A 27,801-nucleotide genomic window follows, 5' to 3' on the forward strand; every position below is an offset into this window, starting at 1 on the left:
GACCCGCCAGGGCCACCTCCGAGGAGAGCGACCCCCTCCCGATCTCACAGGCTGGTTTTATAGGGCATAACCGCAGACCCAAGGTACGTGGCTTCTATTGTTAAGGCGTTTACTCCCGGAATCGATACCCGGAACTGACACCAGGAACTACTGGGGCGTTTATTCCCAGAATGAAGTCCGTGGATGTAAACAACAATATGGCTACCTAGGCAACATGGAGTCGCTCTAGCTAAGCAGGCCCTAATAGTTAAACAGCTTTTAACATTAAATCGGCCCTGACACTCCCACTATGGAATATGGTATGGAGGGTCCTCAAAAAATTAAAAACAGAACCACCATGTGATCTAGCAATTCCACTTCTGGGTATTTATCCGAAAAAAGTGAAAATACTAACAAGAAAAGATATCTGCAGCATTATTTACAATAGCCAAGATACAGAAACAATCTGAGTGTTCACCAATCAGTAAATGGAAACAGAAACTGTGACACATACACAGAGGAATATTACTCAGCTATAAACAAGAATGAAATCTTGACATTTGTGACAACATGGCAAACCCAAACCAACTCAGGCTCACAGATATAGAGAACAGGCTGGTGGTAGTTGCTGGGTGTGGTGGCAGTGGGCGCGGGGGGGGGGGGGGGAGGTGGTGATCAATGAAATGGATGAAGAGAGTCAAATGATACACATATCCCGTTACAAAATAATTAAGTTATCAGGTGTAATGTACAGCCAGATGACCATAATTAACACTATACTGCATATTTGAAAGTTGCCTTATAAGAGAGCAGATCTTAAAAATTCTCATCACAAGAAAAAAAATTTTTTTATCATCACATTTTTTTATCATCACAAGAAAAGAAATTTTATTGATAATGTATGGTGATTTATGCTGTGGTGACCATTTCTCCACACAACAGCGCATCATGTTGAATACCTGAAGTGGATATAATGCCATACGCCAATTACACCTCAGTAAAAAAGGAAAGAAATCTATCACAGACATTCAAAGGTGATAACTTCTTAGAGTAAAAGAGGGGTAGTAATAGTAGAGAGGGAAGAGAAATTTGGGTGGTAACACTGGAAAAACAAATTGGTGACTGTGTAGATGATGTCTGTAATACAGAGTTAAATGTTATTTTGATGTTTGCAAACAGCTTTAAGGTCCACACCTGCCTCTTCCTGTGCCCCCACACTTGGGCAAGCTGATGGCCAGCCCAAGTGTTCTCGCTTTATCACCTGCAGGAGATTCAAACCACCCAATCTCCTGCTTCCTATGGGAATCCTCTCCCAGGCCCACCCCCAACCACAATAAAAGCCTCAAGTCAGTCTGCTTTCCTCTCTCCTGCCATTTTGGACGCGTTGGTGGCTGCTCTGCTTGTCCCCGAGGCCTCAATTTGTAAGTAACTAGCCTTTTCATACTTTCAATATGTATATATAGATAAAAATTCTGTTTCTGGATGTTTAAATAACACATGTGAGTTAACATTTTATAGTAAATGTTTAAGTTGGTTAAAAAAAAAATCAGTGACAGCTCTATAAAGCATGGCTTTAGAAACATATAAAGGAAATTTGCATATGCATATACATGAACATTGTAAAAATGTAGAAGACCTTCCTTTTTTGGTTTTGTATGGCCTGTGTTTTCACTTGTCTCCAATAATATGTTCATTTTCACAAAAGTTCTTGAAAACTGCCTATCAGGGAAACTGTCATGACTGCATTGGACTTAAAGCTTGTATCTAAGCTTTGTCTAATCAGAATGTTCCCTGACTTACAGGTGTTTTTAGGTTTTGGAAGGTAACACTGCCCCATTCAATTAGAATTACTTATAAGATATGTGGAGTGTCAATAGCCCTATCTAATACCAGGCAATTTAAGGTCAGGTTTTTGTTTACATAATTATCACTGAATTCTAGACATTTAATCTTCTCTCCTTAAATACCTAACTGGGAGTTAGTAGGTAAGCAATCAGGATGCATATTGCGTTTTTGACGAATCTCACTTAAGTGTTTTCAGTGCCCTTCTGCAGCTGTGCTTCTTCCTTCCTGCCCTCTCAGAAATGACCTGACCCCAGGGCTCCCTCCCCCGAGGCACATTATTTGATCTCGATCACCAGACTGGTCCCCAAACTCTTATAGTTTTACATGGGTGTTTTTGTAGTCAATAGAAGGAGAAACAGTATTGATATCCTATTTTTTTATCCACTCCCCAGACATTCAGAGGTCACAATAATTTCATACCACCTAGGGCACTGTGCAGGGCAAGTCTGTTACCCAATTTGAACATTTTTATCATGTAGTTTGGTGTCAGTCCAAGCAAAAAGCAATGAACTGACTAACCTGCCTTAGACTTGGCCTTAAACAAAAAAATGAAACTGATTTTACAACAGGACAACATTTAGAGATAAGATCAGGCTCAAAGAGAAAAGCGTTTTTGAATGGCAGGCCCACACGCAACATGTTCAGAGTTACGGCAAAATCTAAATGGAAATGGGTCCTAAGAAAGGAAGGCCTGTAAAGAGCCAATTTCTCAGAGGGATGAGGGCAGACTGTCTGTGATCTGGTCCAGCATCTAACCTCCTTCTCCACACCAGTAGTCTGCCTTTCTCCCTTCCAGCATCTCTAAGCCACTGGGCCAGAGAGAGACGACTCTGATAGTCATTTGCTACAGCTGGTAGCTTTAGCCAAGGGAAAACTATCAAGCAGGTCATAGTTTTGAATGAGTTGTAGAGGTTTTGCTTTTCCTTAGGCTTTCTGTTCTCCAGGAGCATGGGTAACTGAAAAAGGATTTTACCTCATTCCCTCAGTCACTTTTATTTCTGAAAATTTATTTATTATTTTATTTTTAGTGACGAGCACTCAGCTAATTGGAACTCCAGGCAATTGTAGAGTCGCTTAGGTCAACTGTGAGAAGAGGCTATCTCTCATACATATATTTTAATTGAGGTATCACATATAGAAGATAAAGTGCACAGATCTTAGGTACAACTCAATGAACTTTTAAACATGTGTGTGAAACTACTATTGTCCTACCTGCTCTCCTGGTCTCCAGCCTCAACCACGCCAACCCATTCTCTATGCCATCATAAAATACAGATTTGACCAAGTGATAAAAATGGTATCAGTCGTTGCATCACCCCCACAGCAGTGACTGACTGTTGAATCTGTGCCAGTCCCCACGGAAGCTTTTTAATTTATTTATTTTTTTTTCTTTAAGCTAATACAAGTCAAGCACTTGGAACATTTGCAGGCACACTGAGCATTTAATAAGTAATTATTATTACATACAAGAACCTTAAAAGGTCAATATTTTTCCCATTACCAATTTGTAGATGATAAAGCTGAGGCTTAAAAGGCTTTAATTCATCTGCCCAAGGTTGCTCAGCTTAGATGTGTAGAGTAGGGAGCTGGACTCCCAGAGCCCAGTTGTAAACACTATACTTCAGTATGTTCTAGAGCTGGTCTGTCTGTCTTTCTTTCCTTCCTTCCTTCCTCCCTCCTTTCCTTCCTCCCTTCTTAAGATTTGAGAGAGAGAGTGTGTGTGTGTGTGTGTACACGCATACACATGAGTGAGGAGAGAGGCAGAGGGAGAGAATCTTCAAGCAGACTCTCCACTGAGCATGGGGCCCAACATGAGGCTCCATCTCACAACCTTGAGATCATGACCTGAGCTGAAACCAAGAGCTGGACGCTTAACTGTCTGAGCCACCCAGGCTCCCCCAACTGGTATTTCTTTAATGAAAACCCCTTGAAACTTCTTCAGCCCCTACAAGGTAAGTTCTCAACTCCTTAGCATGCCCTCCAAGGTCTTCCTAAAAGCTAGGTACATCCTGTCTTTCCAACTTGCTTCTAGTTTCTATCTACTGGGCATCCATCTCCTACTCTCCCGATGCCAACCTACCTTGTCATTCCCTGAAAAAGTTTTGCTCTTAATAACTACTATTTATTGCTATCATCATGTATGAACTCTTGATGTTTTCTATATTTACCTCCAGTTCTTACTGCAACTGTCCAAAATAAGTAGTAGGCCACTCATTTTACAGTTAAGTAAATGGAGACAGATTCAGGGTCTTGTCTTGCGGTCAGAGAGCCAATGTGCACCAAAGCTGGAGTCTGAACTCCAGCCTGTGTGATTTCAGGGCCTTGTCCTGCTCTCCTATGTGGCCAAATGTCCCCTAGTTTCTAGGGCATTTTTGATTCTAGCTACCACTTGACCCTGTCTTGCTCAACTGCCTTCCACAGATGTCAACAGATCATTTGTTAAGGAGGTTAATGCTCCATTTCTACTCCGGGCCTTTCCAAGTGCGTTCAACCTTTGCATCCTAAAAGCTGAAATGGAATATTTCTGGAATATTCCTACTGCAGGCTCCAGGGCCAAACATTTCAATGGCAACTCTGCCCAAACAGAATGGCAAGTCTGTGACCAGATGAGGTTGTGGTTTAATGGCAAGAGCCTAGAGGGCAGAGGAGCTGCTGCCAGCAACACCACATACACTTCAGCAGAGCCTCCAGGGGACATGTGACTCATGAACTCCCGGGACATGTACAATTCCTGAGGGATGAGCTAGTCAGCTTTCCAAACATGAGGACAATGGAGGATGGATTCTGTGGGCAGCCAGAAAGGCCAGACTGGGCAATTTCTGAACTGATCTTGAAAAGCATTTTGTCATTGGAATAGCTAACATTCTTGTTGATTATGTAGAATAAAAAATACTGAAGCATTTGAACATTTGGTACATGTTCAGCCCCTTCTGTACCTCAAAAATGAGTATTAATGCGCAGTCTGTCAAAGTCTCCTAACTTGACAGGAAGTGGCCGGCTCTGCAATGGTCTCCTGACAAGTTCTGGCCACATTTGCTGGGAACATTCAATCCTACTTGTATTTAAGATGATAAAATAAGGTAATTCTTTTTTTAAAGAAACTATTTGTTTATTTTAGGGAGGGAGGGGCAGAGGGATAGGGAGAGAGGGGCTCTCAAGCAGACTCCGTGCTGAGCATGGAGCCTGGTGCCGGGCTCGATCTCACTACCCTGAGATCACAACCTGAGCAGAAACCAAGGGTTGGACACTTAACTGATGGTGCCACCCAGGTGCCCTTAAATAAGTTAATTCTTTAGCTGATTAATCTTACATAAATTTAAACTACATGTGTTTCTTTTCAAGTCCGGAGCTAAGAATTCTCACTGTTAAGAAAAACTACAAAAATTCAACTTGGAATCAGTACAATTATAAAAGTAATTTAAAAAGTAAATTGAGTTGACAAGTTAATTCCAAAGTTGATCTGGAAGGACAAAAGGGCAGGCATAAGTAAGACAATTTTGTAAAACAAGAATATGAGGATATATTTGTGCTACTAGATAGGAAAATATCATGAAATTCACATGACTGATACTGGTGATTAGACTTGCTACTGAGGAAATAGGAGTGATTGTTCAGAAACAGACCCCAGGATACACATGTAATTAGATTACAAAGAATATGGTATCAAAAGTCAGGATGGAAAGGACAGACTATTTAAAAAGGAGCTAAAATGACTGCTTAACCATTTTTGGGGGAAAAAACCCTTATAACCTCACTTATAGCATGAATAAAAATAAATCCCAGAAACATTAAATTATTAAACGTACAAAATTATTTTAATAGATAAGAAAATGCAAATTATTATTTGATTCTGAAAGGCTTTGTGGGATTTAAAGCCACAGAAAAGCATCACAAAAGGGGAAAGTGGACAGATCTGAACTCATAAAAGTTGAAAACTTACTTTTATCAAAACATCACATATAAAATCCAAGGGCAAACAACAAAACTAGGAAAAACATGACACCTAATGTATAAGGAACTCATGCAAACAAACTGAAAAAAAAAAGCCTGTCCCAAATGGACAAAAGATGTAATCATTTTTTTTGGTAAGATTTTATCTATTTATTTGACATACAGCGAGAGAAGGAACACAAGCAGGGGGAGTGGGAGAGTTCAGAGAAGCAGGCTTCTTGCGGAGCAGTAAGCCTGATGAGGGACTCAATCCCAAGACCCAGGGATCATGACCTGAGCAGAAGGCATATGCTTAACAACTGAGCCACCCAAGCATCCCAAAATGTAATCATTTTTTAAAATGTAGTAATAAACATACAAAAAATGTTTAGCTTCCCAAATAATTAAAAAATAGATATACAAAGTCAAATAATGAGGAACCTTTTTTTGGCCTCTAAAATTATCAAAGATCGGTGCACACATGGTGTGTGTGTGTGTGTGTGTGTGTGTGTGTGTGTAAAATAACAATAGCTGGGGCACCTGTATGTGCCTTAGCTAGTTAAGCGGCTGCCTTTGGCTTGGGTCATGATCCTGGGGGTCTTGGGATTGAGCCCTGCATGGGGAAAAATCCCTGCTCAGTGGGGGGCCTGCTTCTCCTCCCTTTCCCTCTTTCTCAAAAACAAATAAATAAATCTTAAAAAAATAAAATAACAATGGCTAATGCTGAGGGGAGAACTTCCCATGTTGGCAGGTATTGATCTAGTAAACTATATCCAGAACTTTTAAAGTTCAAACCCTGACCATAATAATTCCTCTTCTGAATTTATCTTAATCAGAACCTAAATGATTTTATACAAGGATGTATATCCTAGTGTTATTTATAATACAAAATTGGAAACCCCTAAATATCCAATAAAGAGGAAAAGGCATTAAACTACAGCAATGGAATCTTCTACAAGACAAAAGAGTTAGTGCCTCTGAAGATTATTTAATAAGTTAAAGCAAGATTAAAATTTATATACTGTAAAGAATGAGCCATGTTTTATACCTAATACATGCATAAAAAAGAACTAGCCAGATGTATATGTAATTATTAACTGTGCTGGTGGGCTAATAGTAATTAGTGATAGCAGCAGCAGTAGCTCACCTTGGCTAGGTAAGTGATCTCATTTAACCCTCATATCATTGTGAGATCTTATGTCCCCTCACTGCATGTGAGGATGCTGAGCAGTGGACCTGGGACCCAAACTCTGGTCTGCCAAGGGCTGGGATCTGAAACTCTCAGCCGTGCTGTCTGATGGTTACCTTCTCCCTAGTACCTGTACTTTCAGATACTGTGACATGAGTATACTTTAATAATCTGGGGGAAAACACAACTGTTAAAAAAGTGAATTAGGGCCAAGAAGCCATTGGAAGTCTAGTGTTCTGTGACGGCCTGTGGTATGGGAGACTGTGCCACCAGTGAGCCCTTCCACTCCTGCCCTTGGCTCTGAGTTCTCTCTCTTCAATTTCCTATCTCTTTCTCCTGCTGCTCTTTCCAGTGTACATCCTGGAGTCACTAGGTGATGGTGGGAAGCCCTTGATGTATGGTGATGCCATCCCAGGGCTGGTCTGGCCTAGTCCTTTTCTTTCTTCTACCTCTCTCTTTTCCTTCCCTTCTGCCTACCCTTAGACTTCCTAGCAGCCCCTGGGAATAAGCCTGGTTCAAAGTTCTGGTTTAACAAAGCAAAACAGGGCATCCTGGGGTTAACTCGGCCTTTCACAGTTCTATGATTAAATTGCATTTTTCGGTGGTTCTGCCTTTAAACTCAAACCCTTTTAAAGAGAAATTTAAGGAGAGCAAAACATAGGAAACAGTGCCAAATGCCAATAACATATTTTAGTCGTTTGGGGAATGGGCAGCTTTAGCAACCGCAAATTCCCACTTATGCAAGGGCTACTTGAGCTTTTTTCTTTATTGCTTAGTGACAGAAGCCTGGCTTTAGACCATGGTCAGAGTTGTTCTCCCTTGTTTTCTTTGTCTCTCTTTCTCTGAAAACAGTTATAAAAAGCCTGAGTTATCACAATGAGAGTTGCCTAAGCCTAAAGCTCTAATCAAATAACAAAAATCATTTTCCATTGATGCAGTTAGTTTAGAGGAAAAGGCAGATCTGAGTCTTAGTACCTGTTATACCTGTTCAACAAGCTGTCCTTATTGAACCCTGCACTCTAAGTTGGGAGGCTTTACACACGTGACTTCACCACCAGCTGGCAAGGCTTGGTACCATGTGCTCGGATAGGTGTTCCGTCTCCTTTCTCCCAAAGAAAGTGATGAAAGGGGAAGATATGAATATTGTTTTCTGATTATGCTGACCCAAACCATAGCTGGCACAATATAAAATGGAAAGATATCCTGAGAGTTCCCTTCTGTGACTATCAGGGACTATGAACCCAAACATTAGAGTCCAACGTCATCAGAACTAGATTATGGTGTGGCCCAGCCAGTGCCAGGACATGAACTGGTAAGTTGTATTACACTTGGTCACCAAATAAATTGGAAATAAGGTGCCAGTGAGCTCATGTTTCCATAGCTACTCCTTAAATTACTGGCAAATGTGAACTAGTCCCTCTAGAGAATAAGTAGATAGCAATGGAAATTTTAAGAAACTTAAAAAAAAAAGATTTTATTGATTTATTTGACAGAGGACACAGCAAGAGAGGGAACACAAGCAGGGGGAGTGGGAGAAGGAGAAGTAGGCCTCCCACCAGGCAGGGAGCCTGATGCGGGGCTTGATCCCAGGACCCTGGGATCATGACCTGAACCGAAGGCAGACACTTAACAACTGAGCCACCCAGGCGTCCCAAGAAACTTCTTTATATATTAAGTACTGAGCATTTTGGTGGTAAGCATATGTACAGAGAAACTGTAAGCTAGGGAAAGCATCCTGCAATGAAGCAGCTCATAGTCATCTGAGCAATCAATCAATATGGGTGTAAGATATTCGTTTCATTGCATAAAAGTCCGTCAACTGATTCTGTAAAAATTGCAAATAAAAATAAGAAACAGTTGGAAAAAGATATATCCTCAAAAAAATACTAGCCAGTAGCGCCTGGGTGGCTCAGTCAGCTAAGTGTCTGACTTTTGATTTTGGCTCAGGTGGTGATCTGAGAGTTGTGAGATCAAGTCCTGTGTTAGGCACTGTGCTGGGAGTGGAGCCTGCTTAAGATTCTCTCACTCTGCCTCCCACCCCACACAGTGTTCTCTCTCAAAACAAACAAACAAACAATAACAACAACAAAAAACCTAGCCAACTGAATCTAGCAACATATAAAAAGAATTAAAAACTGGGGCACCTGGGTGGCTCAGTGGGTTAAAGCCTCTGCCTTCGGCTCAGGTCATGATCCCAGAGTCCTGGGATTGAGCCCACATTGGGCTCTCTGCTCAGTGGGGAGCCTGCTTCCTCCCCCTCTCTCTGCCTGCCTCTCTGCCTACTTGTGATCTCTGTCTGCCAGATAAATAAAATCTTTAAAAAAAAAAAAAAAAAAACCCAACCCAACCTATGAGCAATTGGGATTCATCCCAGAAATACAAGGTTGGTTTAACATCTAAAAATCAAATGATGTAACAGACCATATTAATAGAATAAAGGACAAAAACAACAAGATCATCTCAGTAGATGCCCCCCCCAAAAAAAGAAAAAAAAAAAAGCATTAGACAAAATCCAACATCTCTCTGTGATAAAAAGCATTTGACAGACTAAGAAAAGAAGGGAACTTCAACAGATACAGGCTATCCGTGGAAAAACTCAGTCAAAAGTACATTTAATGATGAAAGATCAAACGTTTTATACTTAAGATCGGGAACCAGACAAGGATGTCTGTTCTCAACACATCAATTCAACATTTTACTGAAGGTTCTAGCTAGGTCAAGTGGGCAAGAAAAAGAAAAACTGATAATGATGACAAGATTTGGTATACGAAAAAACCGAAAACATTTTGCTGAGATGAAAGCCAGAAAAAAAAAAAAGCATATTTTAATCAAGACTTTGTAATTATATCCATGTATGTTGCTTGTACTCTTGGAGAGGCTGTGACTAACATGAACAAGTTCAGAGTTATGGAAACATTTATCAGGAATCCCATTCCAAGTAAGGTAAAAAGGTAGTGCTAGTGTTAGAGCATGTAATAAATACTTCATTTCAAAAGAGAGAAGTATAATGTATTTTTATTGATAATGAGTTTCTCTCCCTTTTCCCCTATCTACTAAATATATTAAATACTCTGAGTACATACTCAAAGCATGTTGAAAGAGTACCAATGAGTAAGATGCCAGGATATTAGGCTGCTTAGGCATCCACATATTTCAGTCTGGCCCTGCTTTCTGTAGGTATGCTGGGTCATGGCTACTCCCAAGTGGAAAAAAGAGGACATTAGTCTGATAGGTCTGTTCCGGGTCTCCCTGTATTGGATCACGAAAGATTCCATATGGATATGGGACTTAGCATCAGATCAGAACAAACCATTGCCCTCTGCTGCTGAAACTGAGGTCCTTGGGCACATGAAGATGAGAATCTGGCTGTCTTTCTACAACAATTCTTTAAGGTACAAGGAAAGCCATGTAAGGGACAGGGCTACTGACATCTTAAGAGTTCGTGAAATAAAAACATGAAAGCCAGTAATATTCACCAAGTCTACAGAGTGATCCAGGGGCCTCAAACTGTCTCACGTCTGAGAGCTCTCTAACTAGTTTGTTTTCTTCCTTAGAGCACTGACTATGGCAGCTATCATGTTGATTTCGTGTTGCTGGCCAATGCTGGCTTTGAACTTGCCAGATCTCCCCTGGCTAACTCAGACCTATCCTGACAAATCATCTTAAATTTTGCTGGAGTCTTTGAACTTTGCTTCTTGTCTGTGCTTTAGCCTTACAATTAACCCTTCCAACTCTAGTCTCCTTGACATTGGGCATTTGGGGCCTCCTCTCCCTTTTACAACTCTTTCTGCATCTCCAAATGGCTTCCTTCTAGGTCAGCTCTGAAATCTCAGGGTAAAATAATGTGTTGGTCAAAGCATGATATGAAAAAACAGAAAAATGACTTTTCTTCTTAAATATGTCCAAGATTTTTAGCTTCTCCAATCTCCTGAGTCCCAGAAACAACAGCAGCAACATTAAAGAAAAACAAACAAAAACCAATGACTATTCAAGTATTTCTCAGTTGTGCTCTGAACTTTCCACTTTGGAAGTGCAAAATGAAATAAACATTTTAGCAAATATAAGTATTCCAGCGGATTGGGTGCTCATACTAACTATTTCAGAGATCTCTCATCTTTGAAAAACTACTTTATTAATAATTAGCACTGTAGTCTTGATATGAAAACTATAAACCTGAGAATAGACACGAGCGAATTTCATAAGCAGGATCTCTTTAATAATTTCCCTGAAGAAAATGCTTGAAATGCCCTTTAGAAAGAGCTTGGCATGATTCCATATCCCCCTTCCTGAAGTATTCGAGACTGCTATAGCGGCAATGAAGAGGAATCCTACCATGAATGGTGACTGAGCAATGGCACCCAAATTTCATGTTTTCTGGATCAGCACAACTTTTTTTTAAAGTCTCGAATTTTTACTTCTTCTAAATAAGGATTTTAAAGACAAATACTCTCTTGACTATCACTATCATTTCACGAGAAAGTAATGGGATTTTAAAACTAAAAATGTAGATATAGTATGATTTCAGAAAAAAATTTTTTTAGCCTATATGGTGATATTAAAAATACCCCACATTATATTATTTTTCTCCTTTCTGTATGATCTAGTGAAAACTCCCCCCGCCCCCCAGATGAGCCCTCAATCCCTAGAGGGAAGGTGGGGATCTTTTTGATAAGAGCAAAGGAATCTCAATGTTTGCCAAACCCATTGCTTTAAAGTTAACTTCAAAATAGAAGAATCAGGACAGTGTTTCCCAAACTTCAGTCATGTGAAAATACTTTCACAAACGTTGTCATAGCTGCATTCCACCTGCGATATTTACTTAATGCTTTGTTTAGATGGAGTCATTTGTTGACTCAAGTAAGTTTATTTAAAAATGAAAGCCTTATATGAATACCATAAATGGAATCCAGTATCCCTTGCCATAAAATCAAGATAACACAACTGGCTGGAAGACCCTGAGCCTCCTGCCAACTCTGTTAAAAAAATAAATAAATAAATAAAAGATTAGCAGGTGTTAAGGGTTCAAGTCACAGCAGCACCAGAATAAATCTTTAATTTAACCTCAAGGACAGAAAGAGAATTGAAGGGAATAATTTTCACATAATGCAATTAAATGTCCTTTAATGCCATGTCCATGTACTGTCTGAAGCATCTCTTGTACCAACCAATATCGTTTTGGTAGAAATTCCATGGAATTAGAGGTGTCCTTGCACAGTAATTAAAAGCACTGGTTAAACTGGCCTTCCTGAGTTCAAACTCTGAGACTTTTCCAGGTACTAACTGGTGACTTTGAGCAAGTTATTAACCTGCTCTGCCTAAGGTTTTCTTCTAAGAAATGGGCTTAACCATAATACCCACTTCACAGGCTGGTTGTGAGGGTCAAATGAGGAGACACATGTAAAGCTGGCAGAACTGTAAATAGCACAGTACGAGCTCAAAAATATTCTTCTTTTTTTTTTTTTAAGATTTTATTTATTTGAGATCTCAAGTAGGTGGAGAGGGAGGCAGAGAGAGAGGAGGAAGCAGGCCCCCCGCTGAGCAGAGAGCCCGATGCGGTACTCGATCCCAAGACCCTGGGACCATGACCTGAGCCGAAGGCAGAGGCTTTAACCCACTGAGCCACCCAGGAGCCCCCAAAATGTTGTTCTTAATATCTTACACTTTGAGGAATGCCAAGTGAGGATATTGAAGGCCTATATTATGTTGTATCAGAAATATAGTAATATAGCAACATATTTCTGGAGAGAACAGAGAGCTAGGGAATAAGAATGACCATTCTTTAGTTATTTGGATTAAAGGAATAACTCTGTACACATGCATCTATGGTAATTTATTGCTCATTTGGCTTGTTTCCCTCCATGCCCCATTTTCTTGGCCAAGAGCACTGCTGTGTGATATATTTTTGCCTTTAAGGCATAGTACACAATGCCTTTGACACAGAAAGGTCACGCCATACAGAAAGGCTTTCAGGATCTTAACTGTAAGTAGCTACTTAGGTAAACAGGGTCACCTAAATATGTGAGGCTTTTAATTATGAAATCAGTGTCCCCTCTATTTGGTGTAAACAATAGAATTAACATAGGATTTAACCCTCAGAGTGGCTACATGTCATGATTTAATTCGTATTGCGAAATATAGTGAGGGAAGACTTACTCATCAGTAAATCATCAAATAAATAAGCTAACATCAAAAAGCAGTCATTCTAGGGGGCTCTGGAGATGGATTAGTTGGTCCTGAACAAGAAAAGACATATATTAACATATCCTAAGCTGTTGCCTTTCATGTGTTTCATCCCTTTTGTCCCTGGAACTATATTTAGTACAGAGGGAACAACAGCGCTGCCAGGGCAGTCGAGTAGAAAGAGAGGGTATTAATTTAGTAGCTCTTGGTCAAGGTTAGGTAGGGCAAGAGATAGTGGACAAGTACACGTTGAGTTTGTTAAACTACAAGATGAGGTCATTTGGAAATTTATAGCAATCTCCAGACCCTGTGTTGGGTCTACCTTGATGGTGGCCTCATTTGCAAGGATCTGTATTTAAAAAATACCTGTCTGCTTCAGTCCCTGTCCACTTCCCAGGGAGGAACCGTTTCTTCCATATCTAGGACCTGCTTCTTGATAACGCCTTTATTGCCCCTTCCTCCTCTCCATTCAGCTCTGTTTCTTCCTCCAGTGCCCCAAGCTGAACGCGTCAGGTTTTTCCTTTTGCTGTTATCATCCCCCATTTGTAAGTGGCCTCCCTTTTCTCTACAGACCTCTGGACTGTTAGGTTTCTTCTGATCAGGCCAAGTCCTCATCCTCATTTCTTCCGCTTTTTCAGGAGGGTTGCTCAGCTTTTCTATTGAATTCTGTATCAAATGTTAACTATTCTTTCTTAAAAATGTTATCTGTCCTTTCCCACTTCTCTTCTTCCCACACTGTCGAGGACAATTTTTGTAAATTCCTTCACTCTACTTTTATTATGTCTGTAAGCAAGAGAATGTTCCAGATGCAGAAGTGGAATGAAGTCACATCTTCTAATCTTTCCTTGCACCTTTCCCCTAGGACCTACTCCTTTTAGAAAGCTTGGCTTGGGGGCACCTGGGTGGCTCACTGGGTTAGAGCCTCTGCCTTCTGCTCAGGTCATGATCCCAGGGTCCTGGGATCGAGCCCCACATCGGGCTCTCTGCTCTACAGGGAGCCTGCTTTCTCCTCTCTCTCTCTGCCTACTTAGGATCTCTGTCAAACAAACAAATAAATAAATAAATAAGAAAGCAAGCAAGCAAGCAAGCTTGGCTTGAGTACTTTAGGGGAGACCATGAAGAGCAGAATAAACTCCACTGCAATATAGTAAATTCCTTTCCCCTTCCTTTACTGAGTTTGCACGGGTCTGGGTGTCTAATCGAAAAGTGCCCAGGGGTGCCGGGCTGCCTCAATGGTGGAGCATGCAACTCTTGATCTTGGAGTTGTGGGTTCAAGCTCCATGCTGGGTGTGGAGATTATTTAAAAAATAAAATCTTTTTTTCCTTCCTTCCTTCTCTCCCCCCAACCCCTTTTTTTTAAAAGAGTGCCCAGGGTTGGAGCTTGATAAACCTTAACTACTAGCAGTGGCTCTTTCAGTGAGTTATACACTTTATCTATAAATGGTCTCTATGTTCTGGAAATGAGCTATTTGATTATAATGATCTGAATGGCTCATTTATGAAAATATAGTAGTGTCCTAGAAACGTCACTTTACCACCAAAATAAGGAGCACAATTTCCACAGACATTCATGCAGAGTCTGCAACATGCCAGGTGGAATTCAAGCGCTAGGGGTACTAGTGAACCACTTGGGCAAGGCCCGGCTCTTCTGGAGCAATGACTTCCTGTGAGTATTTAAAGGCCAAGGAAAATGATCGCCATTGTTGGTCAAGGAAACCAGGTTAAAGCCATCCTATTAAGAAGGTCCTTGGTAGATATGCCACTGTGTTAACAAAAGCTCCACCTCCCTGAACTAGGATACACATTTAAGAGTGGGCAGGTTTAAAAAAAAAAAATCCTAACCCAACCCAAAAGATAATGGGAATCATCTGTTCTGTTCTCATGTGCAAACCTATAATTTATGGAAAGATGGGAAAGAGAAAGTCCCTGAGGAGACCAGGCCAAGTTCTGTGGTAAAAATGCAACTGTATTCAAAGCTCAGACTGGAAGAGGCGGGTGGATAGGAGCAAGAAGCCGCAGTAAAAATAACATGGCTGCAGGCAGTCAGCTCCCTTCCTTCTCCCTGTTTTCGACGCCATTCCTGGGCCATTCCTGGGCCATTCCTGGGCCATTCCTGGGCCATTCCTGGGCCATTCCTGGGCCATTCCTGGGCCATTCCTGGGCCATTCCTGGGCCAAGCTGCCTTCCTCCCTTGCCCCTGCCACCCCAGCCCTTCCCCATTCATAGGTTATTAATTTTTCCTCTGTGTTTTTCATTCATTTTTAAAGAATTCCGAACGAACTGTAGTAATCACAATTGTCACAAGGTAATGTCAGGAGTATAAATTACAGGGCATCTTAGGAAGCAGGGAGTTAACATCACATGAGAATATGTGTTAATGAAATGGAGTCACCAGGAATTTTCAAATTATGAAAAGGAAACCATTTCCCTAAACATATGACCGTGTATAATATATATTTGTACACACTTACATATAAAGTAATTTACTACCAAGAATATGCTATAAGACCTGATAGTAGAAAAGGCTAACATTCTTAAATGCAATGTTACTGGCAGTATCATTCCACCAAACTCAGATTTTTTAGTTTTATCTCAATGTCACGATAGCTACATGTTGTCTTTTTTGATACTTCTGTTGGCTGTTATCACTTTCACTTTAGAAACCACATTATAAAGCTATGAGTACTAATAAATCAACTATTTTATTTTTTTTATTTTTAGAGTGAGGGAGAAAGGCAAAGCGAGGGAGAATATCTTAAGCAGGCTCCACACCCAGCTCATGAGTCCAGTGCGGGGCTTGATCTCAGAACCCTGGGATCACGGCCTGGGCTGAAATCAAGAGTCAGACTCTTAACTGACTGAGCCACTCACATGCCCTCAACTACTATTTTAAATGTATTTTTTTAAATGCCAGTCTTGGGGCGCCTGGGTGGCTCAGTGAGTTAAGCCTCTGCCTTCGGCTCAGGTCATGATCCCAGAGTCCTGGGATCGAGCCCCGCATCGGGCAGAGCTAGGCAGGGAGCCTGCTTCCCTCTCTCTCTCTGCCTGCCTCTCTGCCTACTTGTGATCTCATCTGCCAATTAAATAAATAAAATCTTAAAAAAAAAAAAAGATAAAATGCCAGTACTAGTGGTTTCTGCTGGGCCATTTGAAAAGGCATTTTTATTACACTATTTAATATGCTCACATACTTCAATAAAAGCTCAATATATATATTTTTGATTGGCTCCCTTATCAGCCATGGAAGGTAAATTATTATCCATGTCAGAGAAGGAGAAACTGGGGTCATCTAAACTAGAAAAGATTGGTGGTAGTGGTGGAAAGAGGATGTGAAATGTACATCAAATTGTCCAGGCAGGGAATTATTTTTTTCTTTCTTTCTTTCTTTCTTTTTTTTTTTTTTTTTTTTTAAAGATTTTATTACGAGAGACCACACAACTAGGGGGAGCAGCAGGCAGAGGGATACGCAGGGAGCCCGACGTGGGGCTCGACCCCAATGTCCTGGGATCATGATCTGAGCCATCCAGGTGCCCTCCTTTCAGTTTCTAATGTCTGTTGAAGTGTTCTTACTATTCATGGATAGCTTTAACTGCTAGAATAAAACAGAGAAAGAAAGCACCCCGGACAGGGTGCGTGATAAAGCCTCATTACAGTGTGTAAATCAAGTGAATTTTGTTAATATGACTGAGGGATTTTTAACAACAGCACCCCCAGAGTACTCACTAACCACCAGCCATTACTCAGAACACTTGATGTATCTGGGACTCCTTTAATCTCACAATCTTATGTGGGGAAATACTTTAATAATCCCCACTTTACAGATAAGGAAACTGAGGCATAACAAGTTTAAGTTATTTGCTCAAGGTCACACAGCAGGTAAGGGGCGTGGCTAAGATACAAGCCCAGGCTCTTTGGCGCCAGACTCCACGCCCTCAACCATTACAGTACACTGTCTTTCAAAGCACATGCATCAGTCCTCCAAACTCAGGACTAACCAATCCTAAAGAAAAACAAAAGATCAATTTAGTAAGCTCTTCAGTTCACAAATGCTCACGTATGCAGTAACACAGCTGCACAGCCCCTTTTGAGCCTATTCTCATCCTTGTCTTCCTCTTCCTGTAACTGATTCATTCATTCACTCTTTATTGGGCACTTCCTCTTACCCAGGTATTGTTTTTAGTAGTGGAGTCCAGGATGAATAAAGACTTGCATTCAAGGTTGAATTTTCCACGTATGGACTGTTTTTATTTTCATTTATTTAAGTGTGCAATACACCCAACATGGGGCTTGACCTCACAGCTGTGAGATCGATAGTTGCATGCTCTACCGAGCCAACTAGGTACCCCTTGTGGATTATTTTTAAAGGTGGTTACAAGCAGGCCTAAGAACAAAGTCAGGTGACGTTTTATTGGGGGGCGTATAGCAGAGCCTTGGCAAGAACCTTACAATCGCACCCTGTCTGCTCCCAGCCTGGGAACTGGGCAGGTACCTCCAGATCCTGGGTAGGAGGGCTTGCTCATTTTCTCCTAAATACATATCCTGTCCACTCAGAGGACCCCTTCAGCATACTGCCCACCTGGAATGTGTGTCTTGTCTTACACATATTTTGAATCCACCATATCACAGCGCATAGTACCTAGCACTTACAAATACTTAGAAGGTCATGAAACACCGTCCAAGTGAAGAAGTGCTGGTGCTTTCCTGTGGTGCTCACAATCATTGTGTTTGAAGGAGGCTAGCATTCTTTTTATTGTGGTAAATATAACATCATTTTTAGGTCTACCTCCTAATTCCTTTCGGTTGGTTACACTTCACTGATTTCAGCTTCTCCTCCACTGGTAGCCATTTCATGGGTAATAAAATCGCAACTGAGGCAATTAGTTGGTTTTCCTAAATAGCATATCTGGCCCCATTAGCACCTTGGGAAGAGATGACTTTAGTCCTTGTGGTGTCCCCCCTCCCCGCCCTTGAAGGATTCAGAAGCTAGCTCCAAGGTCTGAAGTTTCTTTGCCTTCCTCATCGTAAGCAGCCGAAGCAACTTGTCTCTCCTCCCCTTTCATTATCCCCTTCTGTCCACCCCATCAGTGGGGTGGAGACTCACAGCTTATAAGTGTGCTGAAGAAAAACCCCAGAGGCAGAAACGAGAATAACTTGCTCGTGCTAACAAAACAAACCAGAATACACAGTAGGGGCCAAGACCTCACAGTAGCTGAGTTCCAAATCTTTCCTTATCCCAAGGAGACAGACTGCCTGCCTCTATTCTAAGCTCAGGCAGTGTGGCTTAAGCAAACTCCTAGAAGGAATTCAAGCCTCAAGATCCATTTTCAGCTTCTCCCAGATCCCCATGTGCCTTTTTATCCTCGCTCCATCTTGTCCAGCCAAACGTGAAAGCTTGTGTAAAGACCATTACATGTCTCACTTTGAAAGGACTTGAATGCCCTTATGAACTAGCTTCTGGCTAAAACCTTTGGTCCCATGGAGACACAGAAAGCAGCAGCCAGTTGGAAAACAAAAAGAGTTGTTATCTTTATATCAAATTAAACTCAGATCTGCTTAATATCTTGGCCAACTTATGCCACAACTATCTTGGCCCTTTCCGCTACCCCAAAGCCTTTTGTGGCCAAAATGTACCATTGTGCTGCTGTTTGACGCTGTGCCAGCAGCCTTCTGTGCCAAAGCCAAGGAACACCCTTCCTTCTTTGGGCTGTGGGGTAGCAGGGGAGGGTTTCTAATTCCTTTTGTGACCACTGACTAAGAGCTGAGCGGTCAACAATTTGGTAAATTATATACACACCTAAAATGTCAGCTGCATCAGATTTTTGTTCTCTATTCTTCCAGTAGCTGAAAGGAACCTTTAGGCTGAAGGCAATTCTAGAAGAGTTAGGTTTTCTAACCACATTCTGTGGGAGGGATGCTAGCAGAATTCCAGGCACACAGGATCTTGAGCAGCAAAGAATCATTGATAAGGACATATGCCAATGATTTAAACCAATGCCAAGGAATGGGAATTAGCCAGTTATGAACACACAAGTGCACACATACACGCACACGAAGAGGAAAAGATAGAAGCTCTACCACAAAAGCCCTTTTTGGAAGCAGACTAGCTATAAATATATAAACACCACTGACACAGGTCAGCCATAGCTATGGATCTAGAATATGCTAAGTCCAAACTTAAAAAACAAAACAAAAAGCAAATTCATAGTGTCATAAGTCCATATGTAATTAGTATGCTTTCTCTTTGGGACTATAATACATTCTGTGTGTTATCCAGTTCTTTGTTCTGGAATTTTGCTGTTTTTGATGACTACTGGTCACTGGGCTGGAAAGAACAAAAATATTTTGACCATCATGGCAGTGGTTAAAACTGACCTGTAGAAATCTTAGGGCCTATGGACTATTTGGGGGAATCTGGGTAGGAAGCTGGGCCTGACCACTATGATTGCAGCATCTATATGGACTCTCCTGGGCACTACTCTGAGGCTAGTAATGGGTGCATTTACATAGTTTTGTTCCCCTCTTTGCCTTCTATTCCCTCCTACCCAGTGGTAAGACCTGGTGGAGCTTCAGCAGTGGTACGGCTTGGCCTTGCTGTCAGGTGGGTCTGGTACCAGGATGCCGCTGGAAATAATGTTAGTGCTGGTGGGAAATAGTACAATGGGGTGGTTCAGAGTGTGTGCCCATTGGAGAGGGGGTCCTTCAACTGCAGGGGTAATCAAGCAGCTGGTCATAGTTGTTATTCTTTGATTAGATAAGTCTGAAATATTTCATACAAAACTGACACAAAAGAGGAAATGTGCTAGAATAGGGCAGCTTGGGTTTGAATTTCAGCACCTCTACTTTAGCTAAATGACTTTAGGCAAGTTCCCCTCATGTGTTCAGGATGGGTAATAATAGTACCTATCTCAGAGGGCAACTGGGATTAAATGAGATAATCCATGTAGATTTAGAACACAGTCTGGCCTAAAGTAAGCGCTCTGTAATAAAAGTCACATTTTTTGAACATGTAATAAAAAATAGCTACGATTAATTAGTACAATGTTCTCGTTTTATAAAGACTAAGCACCAGAGATATGTGACTTGGTGAAGGATGAACTACGGTCACCATGGGTCTTGGTTTTCCCGGTCCTCCCTCCTTGACCAAGTGCATGAAATGAAAGGCCCCTTGCCCTCAGGCTGGTCCGCAACAACTCTGGGGTGAAGCAAGTGGACTGAGAGTCCTGGCCCTTTCTCTCTCCTTCTGTCTGTCCGATGACCAGTCCCTGCCCCCGAGCTGGCAACCGGCAGAGAAAGGAGAAAAAGATGAAACCCAAATCCATTGTTTTACTACCTGGGGTTGCCTAGACCTTCTCTCTGCACCCTGACCTCTGCTCCAGCTGAGAATCCATTCAACAGCATCCTTCCCCAGATTCTCTTTTTCTTTCTCATAAGCCTTCCCTTATGACGCCCAATTCTTCCACTGTCCATTACCCGACTCTACTTGTAGCCCTGACACACACGCCGATATCCAGTTCACCAGATAACCTGACTGATGTGTGCATTTTAGGAGCAAAGTCACTAGATGGCATATTACCTTCTGCACATTTTTACTGGCCAACTTTTGTGTGCTGGGCACTACTTTGCCACGAGATGTTAAGGTATGAGGAAGTTAATTTGTCTTTAAGGGCTATATACAATTAGTATATTTCACTTGTTTTGTAGGCTGTCCTTCAGATCCTATTTGTGAAAAATGCTTAAGACTGCTATTTAAGGATCTTTCGCAAATGGAAATCCTGACATTTATCCCTTGGAACTGAAGGAGCGGATATCTAGCTTTCATTCCAGGTTTCTTGTGATGCCCAGAGCCCAGTTATGAAAACTGGCAAGGAAGTTCCAGAAAGTAGGTAGGTAAATGTAGAGTGGCTCCTACAATTTAATCACTTCTCAAGGATCATGCAACTAGGGTCCCAGAGCTGGGAGGGGCTGTAAAAATTGTTTAATTCAACCTTTCCCTTCACAAATAAGGAAAGTTAGGGCTCCAGAAATAAAGCAGTAAAGAGTATGAGATCCTCTTGCGAACAGATTTGTGCAAAGCCAAAGCTGGAGGAGAAAAGTGGTCCAAGTTCGATGTCCTGTGTGAAATTGATATTTAAAGATGCCCTATATCTTTAATACATGGGTTATAACAGGGTTGAGAATAATCCCTTCAGGGGTTAAAAATCCATTAAAAAAAAAAAAAAACCCAACTCATTTTTGTAAAGCCATAAGAAGGGACAGGGATGGGGATATTTTCGGAGTTAAGCTGTGTTTTCACTCCTAAGATTTAATGGAACACATGCATCCGGGGAGATGCATGGAATTTAAACACAATTCAACATCAGTTAATTCTAAGAGTAAAGGTCCTTCAGCCTGCTCTCTTCCACCTGCACGTTAAAGGAAGCTAGAAAGCCAATTACACTCACAGCAGGGCCTCTCTCCGACTGCAAAGGAAGAATGTACTGCAAATTCTCCATGTGCTTTACAAGCTAGTAAAACTATAATTGCAGGTGGGAAAGAAACATGGGTTCTCTTTGTTTCTGCCAACAGCTCAGTCTGGTAAGCTCCACCCTTCTATAGCTACAGAAACAGTGTGGACTCAGTATTTTTTAAGCTCAAAAAGGGTACATTCTATGATTCTACAAAACTTAAAGAATGAATTTTGTTAAAATTGAAAAGATAAGCTGTGTACAGCCCACCAAAATGGCACGCAGTCTTCCAAGAGACAGGTGCTGAAGGTGCCTACCTTTGGGGAAGCCAAAATTCAGCTTCTGGTTCATGTGCTAAAGGCCTCTTAGCAAGACCAAAGAAAGCTGGTGAGGCTAGACCAGCATGTGATTCTGACTTGTTCTATCTAGTCCAGCCCTCTAGGGAGGTCTCACTGCCTGGCCAGGAAAGGAGTGGGGGTGGGAGGCTCTGGAAGAGTAGTTCCCCTGTGGGGCCACTGGGGAGGTCCTGTCTAGGACCACACTGGAGGCAGGAGGAAGCCCACCCAGGGTCCCTCTGCTTTCCCTATCAAGGTGCTGGTCCATGCAGTGACTGGCTAGCTGCCGCTACAGCAGGACCCGTGGCTGAGTGCCCATTCAGGATCGGAGAGGCTAAACAGGTAGAGCAAACAGGACTTCTGTGTGATGGGTGCCTTCTGGTGTCCACAGATGTGGTGACTTGGTACCGCCCGAGAAAGCCACAGCGAGCCATTTATGAAAGGTCGCCATCTCCTAGCCAACGCTAACCCCAGCACTTGTGCCACAGGTGAAGCTGGTCGGTCCTAAGCTCTGTGCGTCAGTGTTCTAAGGGCTTTACACGTCTTCACTCCTCTAAGCCTCAGAGCAACTTTTGGGGGAAGGTACTATTATTATCCCCGACTTTGGAGATGAAGAGCTTCTTGAGCTATGAAGAGAAGGGACTTGTCCAAGGTCAACTAGGGAGTCTGGAGAGAGCTGGCATTCGAATGTGGGCAGCCGGGCTCCAAGTAAATCACCCTGTACCATCCAGCCCCTCTGCAGTGCCCAACACCGGGTATCATCCCCCTTTTGGAGACCTTTGCTCCAGGCAGAAACTTCATTCTCCGGTGGCCTCACACTGGCCTGCTGGTCTCCTAAAGGCTCCTGACAGCCATCTTAATTCTGATTTCTACTTAATTTTCCACCTCACAAAGCAGCGCCAGAGAGAGGGAATCTGGTGATACCTTTTGAATATGATTTATGAACCAACAGCAGAGGAAATGGAGGGCCTCCTTGCTGCCCCCTGACCTTTGTCTTCGGCCTTCCTAATGTTTGCATTGCTGCCCTGACCTTGCAAAGTGACCTGGAATAGCTCGCCTGTTTCCTTGTGTGTGTCTACTTTCAGAGCCCAGCTGTCAGCCTGTGCAAGTCTGTCGGTTAGCATCTCAAGGGTTTAGGATGGGGTCTGGAGCCTTTTGAGAAGCACAATCTAACACCAACCTCCAAATTCCTTCTCGTAATTGAGCATTCATTAGTTTTGACGGAACAAAAGCAGGCATTCTCTATTATAAAGCAGAGGTCAAAACCAGTGGCTATGTTTTGTTTGGCCTGCAGAGTGTTTAAATATTGAGAAATTTCACATAAAAATACGGATTTCCGGCTTCTCTTGGAAAATGAAAGAGATGACAACTCTGGGGCTACTGGAAAACAGCTGTCCCCTTCAGAGGGGGATGCTCTCTAGTTTCTCATCATGACCTGAAGTCTCTAGTTGGGCCTGCCTCGGGCAAGGATGCCACTTGCCTGGCCCCTGCAGGAACCCTGTTCGAAAGCCATATGGGTCTCCTTTAAATGCAGAATGGCATGGTTAGGCTGCCCCGCAATGTGTTTGGCATGCCAGTTCAGAACCAGGAGAGAATGTTCTCAGAGGGCAGGCACTTTAATCCTGGCCCCAGCCCTGGCACGGGAAGTGCCTAGTACATAATATACCATTTATCACTTGCTTCTTGTATGGACAGATGAATGAATGGCTCTTGGGAAAGAAGTGAATTTCTGAGTGACAAGAAACCTGTTCAACAGCTAACAGAAGTCCAGGCTTATTAATGCTTCAGCAGCTTTCTGAGTGACTCGTACTGCTCCCTGTACCTTTCCTTGATTGGTTGGGCTATAAAGATCTCCCCTGCTGTCAAAAACTATTTTAATCTTGTTTAAAATTCCCGGAGCAAATGTGTGGATGGTTCACTAGGATTTAGCCAGAAATTTAAAAACAAACAATAACAGAGGCTGCCCCAGTTAGCCTTCTAATTTTTACCTCAGAAAGATGGGAGCAATATCACTTGAAAAGCACCAAGTTCCAAATGTAGACCAAAGTGCAGGCCATGGTCCCATGCAGCCAATGGTGTCGTCAAAGACACGTGCGCTAATGCTGTCTTGGGAGTCTGCCATCCTGCTCCAGCTCTGCAGCAACATCAAGTGAATGGACTTTGTGGAAATGCCAGAAACCTCCGTAGCCTTCAACACCTGGCTAGACAGCCTTCTCATGATCCCTCTGGGCCCTCAAGGACCAACTACAAATGTGGCAGAGTGGTTGGCATCGGGGGGCATCAGGGGTAAAATCCTGTTGGATGTCTTTAGGGTGAGCACAGTCATGGGCAGCCTCTACCAGAAGTTCTTGGCACAAAGACAAAGTACAAAGAGTTTGACCGTAACCAGGAAGAATCACTAGTCTTTTTCTGAGAAAATGAGCTCCCTCAACTTCAGGGCCAGCATAGCTCTGGGCACCCAGTGTATACTTCATTAACATCTGAATGGATGAATAGGGAGGAGACACCCAACCAAGCCTTTGGTGACTGAGAATTTGGCTCATGTTTCAGGAGCACAGGTGGGATAGAAAAATTATAAACTCCACACTCTGTGTAGCTCTAGCCTGGAGACTCCTTCACAGATTTTTTTTCCTTACATTCATTTCTGAAGAAAGTGATTCCATCATACTCCTTCCACAAATGTTTGTTGAGACAATTTATCAAAATAATCCTGAAGCATGCAGACAGAACGTTCTTCAAAAATGTCAAAGTCAGTCATAAAAACTTCCTGCTTTCTTCCATGACAGAAACACTGTAGATTAGGTCGTTGCTGGGTTTGAAACTACCAAGGCCTAAAAGTTCTCTTCCCATTTTCTTCTCTCCATTTCTGCCTATAGGCTCCCACATTTCAACTTAGATCACAGCCTCTAGGAAACCTTCTAACAGCTGAGTTACTCGTGTTCCAGTAACCACTGTTGCACAACAATGTACCCCAAACCTAGTGGTGTAAAACAATCATTTTCTTCTCAGATTCTGTGGGTCAGAAGTTCAGGCAGGATGTAATAGAGATGGCTTTGCTCTGCTCTGTTCCTGTTGCCTCTGCTGAGAAGACTTTCAGCTAGAGGTGGGAATCCTTTGAAAGTATCTTCACTTCATGCCTAGTGGTTGATGATGGCTGTCAGCCTCTCCTCTGGTCTCTGTGTATGGGCTGGTTTGGGCTCCCTTAAAGCATGGTGGCTGTTTCCAAGTGTGAACAGCCAGGCTGAAGCTGTATCACTTTTTATGACCCAGCTTTGGAAGCCACATAGCATCCTGGCATCGCTTCCATGGTTACAAGCCCAGCCAAATTCAGGGAAAGGGAACACAGACCCCCACCTCTCGATGGGAGGAATGTCAGAGTCACGATGCAAGGAGGGCATGCGGGATGGGAGATGCTGTGCAGCCGTCTTTGCAAACTATGACTTATTTCAAATGTGAGAGAATGTGGCAGAAGTGATGGCTCCCTGACCTGCGCGCGAGGCAAAGACCCAGCCTGGCTTTCACGGGCTCAGATCGCTCACAAGGCATCCTGTGGCGACGCCCAGGTGAGGAGAAGCAGAGGCCTCCCACCAAGAGCCAGCACCAACTTTTGGTCACTGTGGAAGTAAGCCACCTTCGAAGCAGATCCTCCAGCCCGAGTTAGGGCTTCTTCCAATGACTGTAGCCCCGAACAGCATCTGGACTACAATCTCCTAACGGAGTCCAAGCCCAAAATGCCCAGTTAAACTGCTCCCAAATTCCTGACCCACAGAAACCGCGGGAAAAAAGGGTTTACTTTTGTTTCCGGTTACTGAGTTTTGGGGTAATCTGTTATACAGTGACACATAAGCACAGACTTATGCCCCACTGAGCAACCACCGGTGTGACTTCTCTGACCACGTGGCAGCGTAGCTTTGCTGCCAGTCCATTCTTGCCTGTTCCTAGGGACTAACAACATTTGTGTGTGAACTGGCAGGCTGCGGGGCTGGGCAGGGAGGGTCTAATTCCACCAACGGTAAAATGGACACTGACCTCACTCTGTCTTTAAAATGTCTTTGAAAGTAGGCCCTTGCCTAGTCAGTATTCTAGCTGCATTTTTATAAATGGGAAACAACAACAATAATACAATCCCTAAATCAACAACAACCAAAAAACTCGGATGGTTGGAAGCCAGAGTAGAAGCAGGGCCAGGAAACTGGATTCCAGGAAAGTGATTTCAGCACAGACTGAGCACCAACCAGTTCTGCGGCTGTTACCTCATCTATTATCATGGTGTCTACGCTTAAGGGGCTCCCCTATGACTTCTGAAATCCCATCTCAACCAAGCTCTTTCTCAACTAGAGCATGAGAGTCTCCATCCAGTACTTACAACACACGGTCCTCTTTCTGGCCTGGGTTCCCAAGAAGAGCAAAACATTGCCTTTAGCTACCCCCAGTTTCTGCACAGCCCTCACCCTGCCCACCTTCCCCCATGCTTTACTGTGTCTGTGGACCAGGTGTAGACAAAGACTAACCAGCTGGCATAAAGAGCAATCTGTACCACTACCTTGTTAAGCACCTGCTTGCCTAACTGGCCCCATCACCAAAACACCAAAAAACCAGCAGTCAAGACTCCAAAGACTGAAGGCCTCCTGCCGAGGAGTCAGAAGAGCCGGGTTCCAGCCCAGGCACTTAGCAGCAGTCGCCACTTCCCCTTCCCCCAGGACCTGAACCCCCCCCGCACCCCCCACCCGGGACTGAGCACGAGGCCTCCACTATTCCGCAGCTGCTCAAGATACACCTCTCCGGAGAAACCTCGACTTTGCATTGGCTCTGGTGTCGGCCTGCCAGTTCTTCAAAGAAGAACGTTCAATTCCTTCCCTTTACCCCTGAAACACGCTCACTTTTGAAAAGTCTGCTTGTTTAAAAGGCATGATTTGTGGCCCCCACCCAATAACTTATGGGCCTCTTTTCTAACTCACTGATAAGAACAGCTCTGGCTAAAGTAGCTGAAAGAGATTTAGTGAGGTTTTAATGGAGGCCTCATTCCTACCTTGCCCCAGATTACCTCAGAAGTTTCTGAAGGCAGTGACGGCTACGCCGGACACAGGCCCGGGCCATGGAACAACACAGGCGAGCTGTCACACTTTGTTTTTCTGCTTGTTAAGTCCGAATGCTCCTAATTAGTTACCCTGCCCGCTAACGTCCGGGTGGACAATGGCGCAGGGATCAGGGGCGCTGAGAGGCTATGAATACAAGTTCCTCGGGCTGCTGAGGCTTGGAGACTGGTGACTCGGTTGTGGGCACCGAGGCGCTGTGTTCCTGTGGACTGTGGATTCAAAGATGTCAGCCTCGTGTGAATAAAGGTCATCACCTGTTGCTTCTTCGGTGAAAGGGCAGCTGTGCTGGGTGCCCACTCAGGCTCGGCCTTTGTGTGCTGAGTCTGTGAATAGCGCCCACAGAGAATAACTTTCTCTGATTGTTTGCTTGGTGGGGCAGGGCTGTGCAAAATTGCTCACATACTTCCTCAAAGAAGAATTCAGCAAAGTCTGTTTTTAAAAAGTGGCCTTGGAATCTCCCAAGCATTGCCTTTTGGCGATTGTGTTCACCAGCTAGGAAACTAGCTAGATAATCCTCATGGTGGGACCACCATTTATGTTGTTTTTTTTTTTTTTTTTTTTTTTTTTTTCCGGTGCCCATTTTGATAAATGTGTAGGTCACAGAGATGAAAACTTCTAAGTCCTATGCGTGTGAGGGACTAGTGAAAAAATGAACTGAAAAGTTGGCTAGCTGGTCAGTACTATTTCGTGTTCGGGAAGTTTGCAACAATGAACAACATGACATTATCCCAATATATAATAAGTGTAGATCTTTAGTTTTAGAATTCTGTGCATTGTTGTTTTACAGAGAAGCTCTTCTAATG

At 42.9% G+C, this 27,801-nt stretch overlaps 1 protein-coding gene across 9 annotated transcripts in view; it reads right to left on the bottom strand.

The window, feature by feature from the left end:
• The window catches only part of PLEKHM3 (pleckstrin homology domain containing M3), a 179,403-nt gene that overhangs the window by 39,675 nt on the left and 111,927 nt on the right, over positions 1–27,801 (bottom strand). The window contains exon 7 of one of the 9 annotated variants that reach the window (XM_047720894.1): positions 16,235–16,699. The exons of 7 other annotated variants lie outside the window; for them this stretch is intronic. In XM_047720894.1, coding sequence (XP_047576850.1) covers positions 16,697–16,699 — 3 coding nt within the window. In that variant the 3' untranslated portion in view covers positions 16,235–16,696. Of the gene's footprint in view, positions 1–16,234; positions 16,700–16,724; positions 17,124–27,801 lie in introns of those variants that run through there. One more of the 9 variants, XM_047720893.1, reaches the window with a different exon arrangement.

The sequence above is a fragment of the Lutra lutra genome, chromosome 3 (genome assembly GCF_902655055.1).
Source record: "Lutra lutra chromosome 3, mLutLut1.2, whole genome shotgun sequence".
Lineage (NCBI taxonomy): Eukaryota > Metazoa > Chordata > Mammalia > Carnivora > Mustelidae > Lutra > Lutra lutra.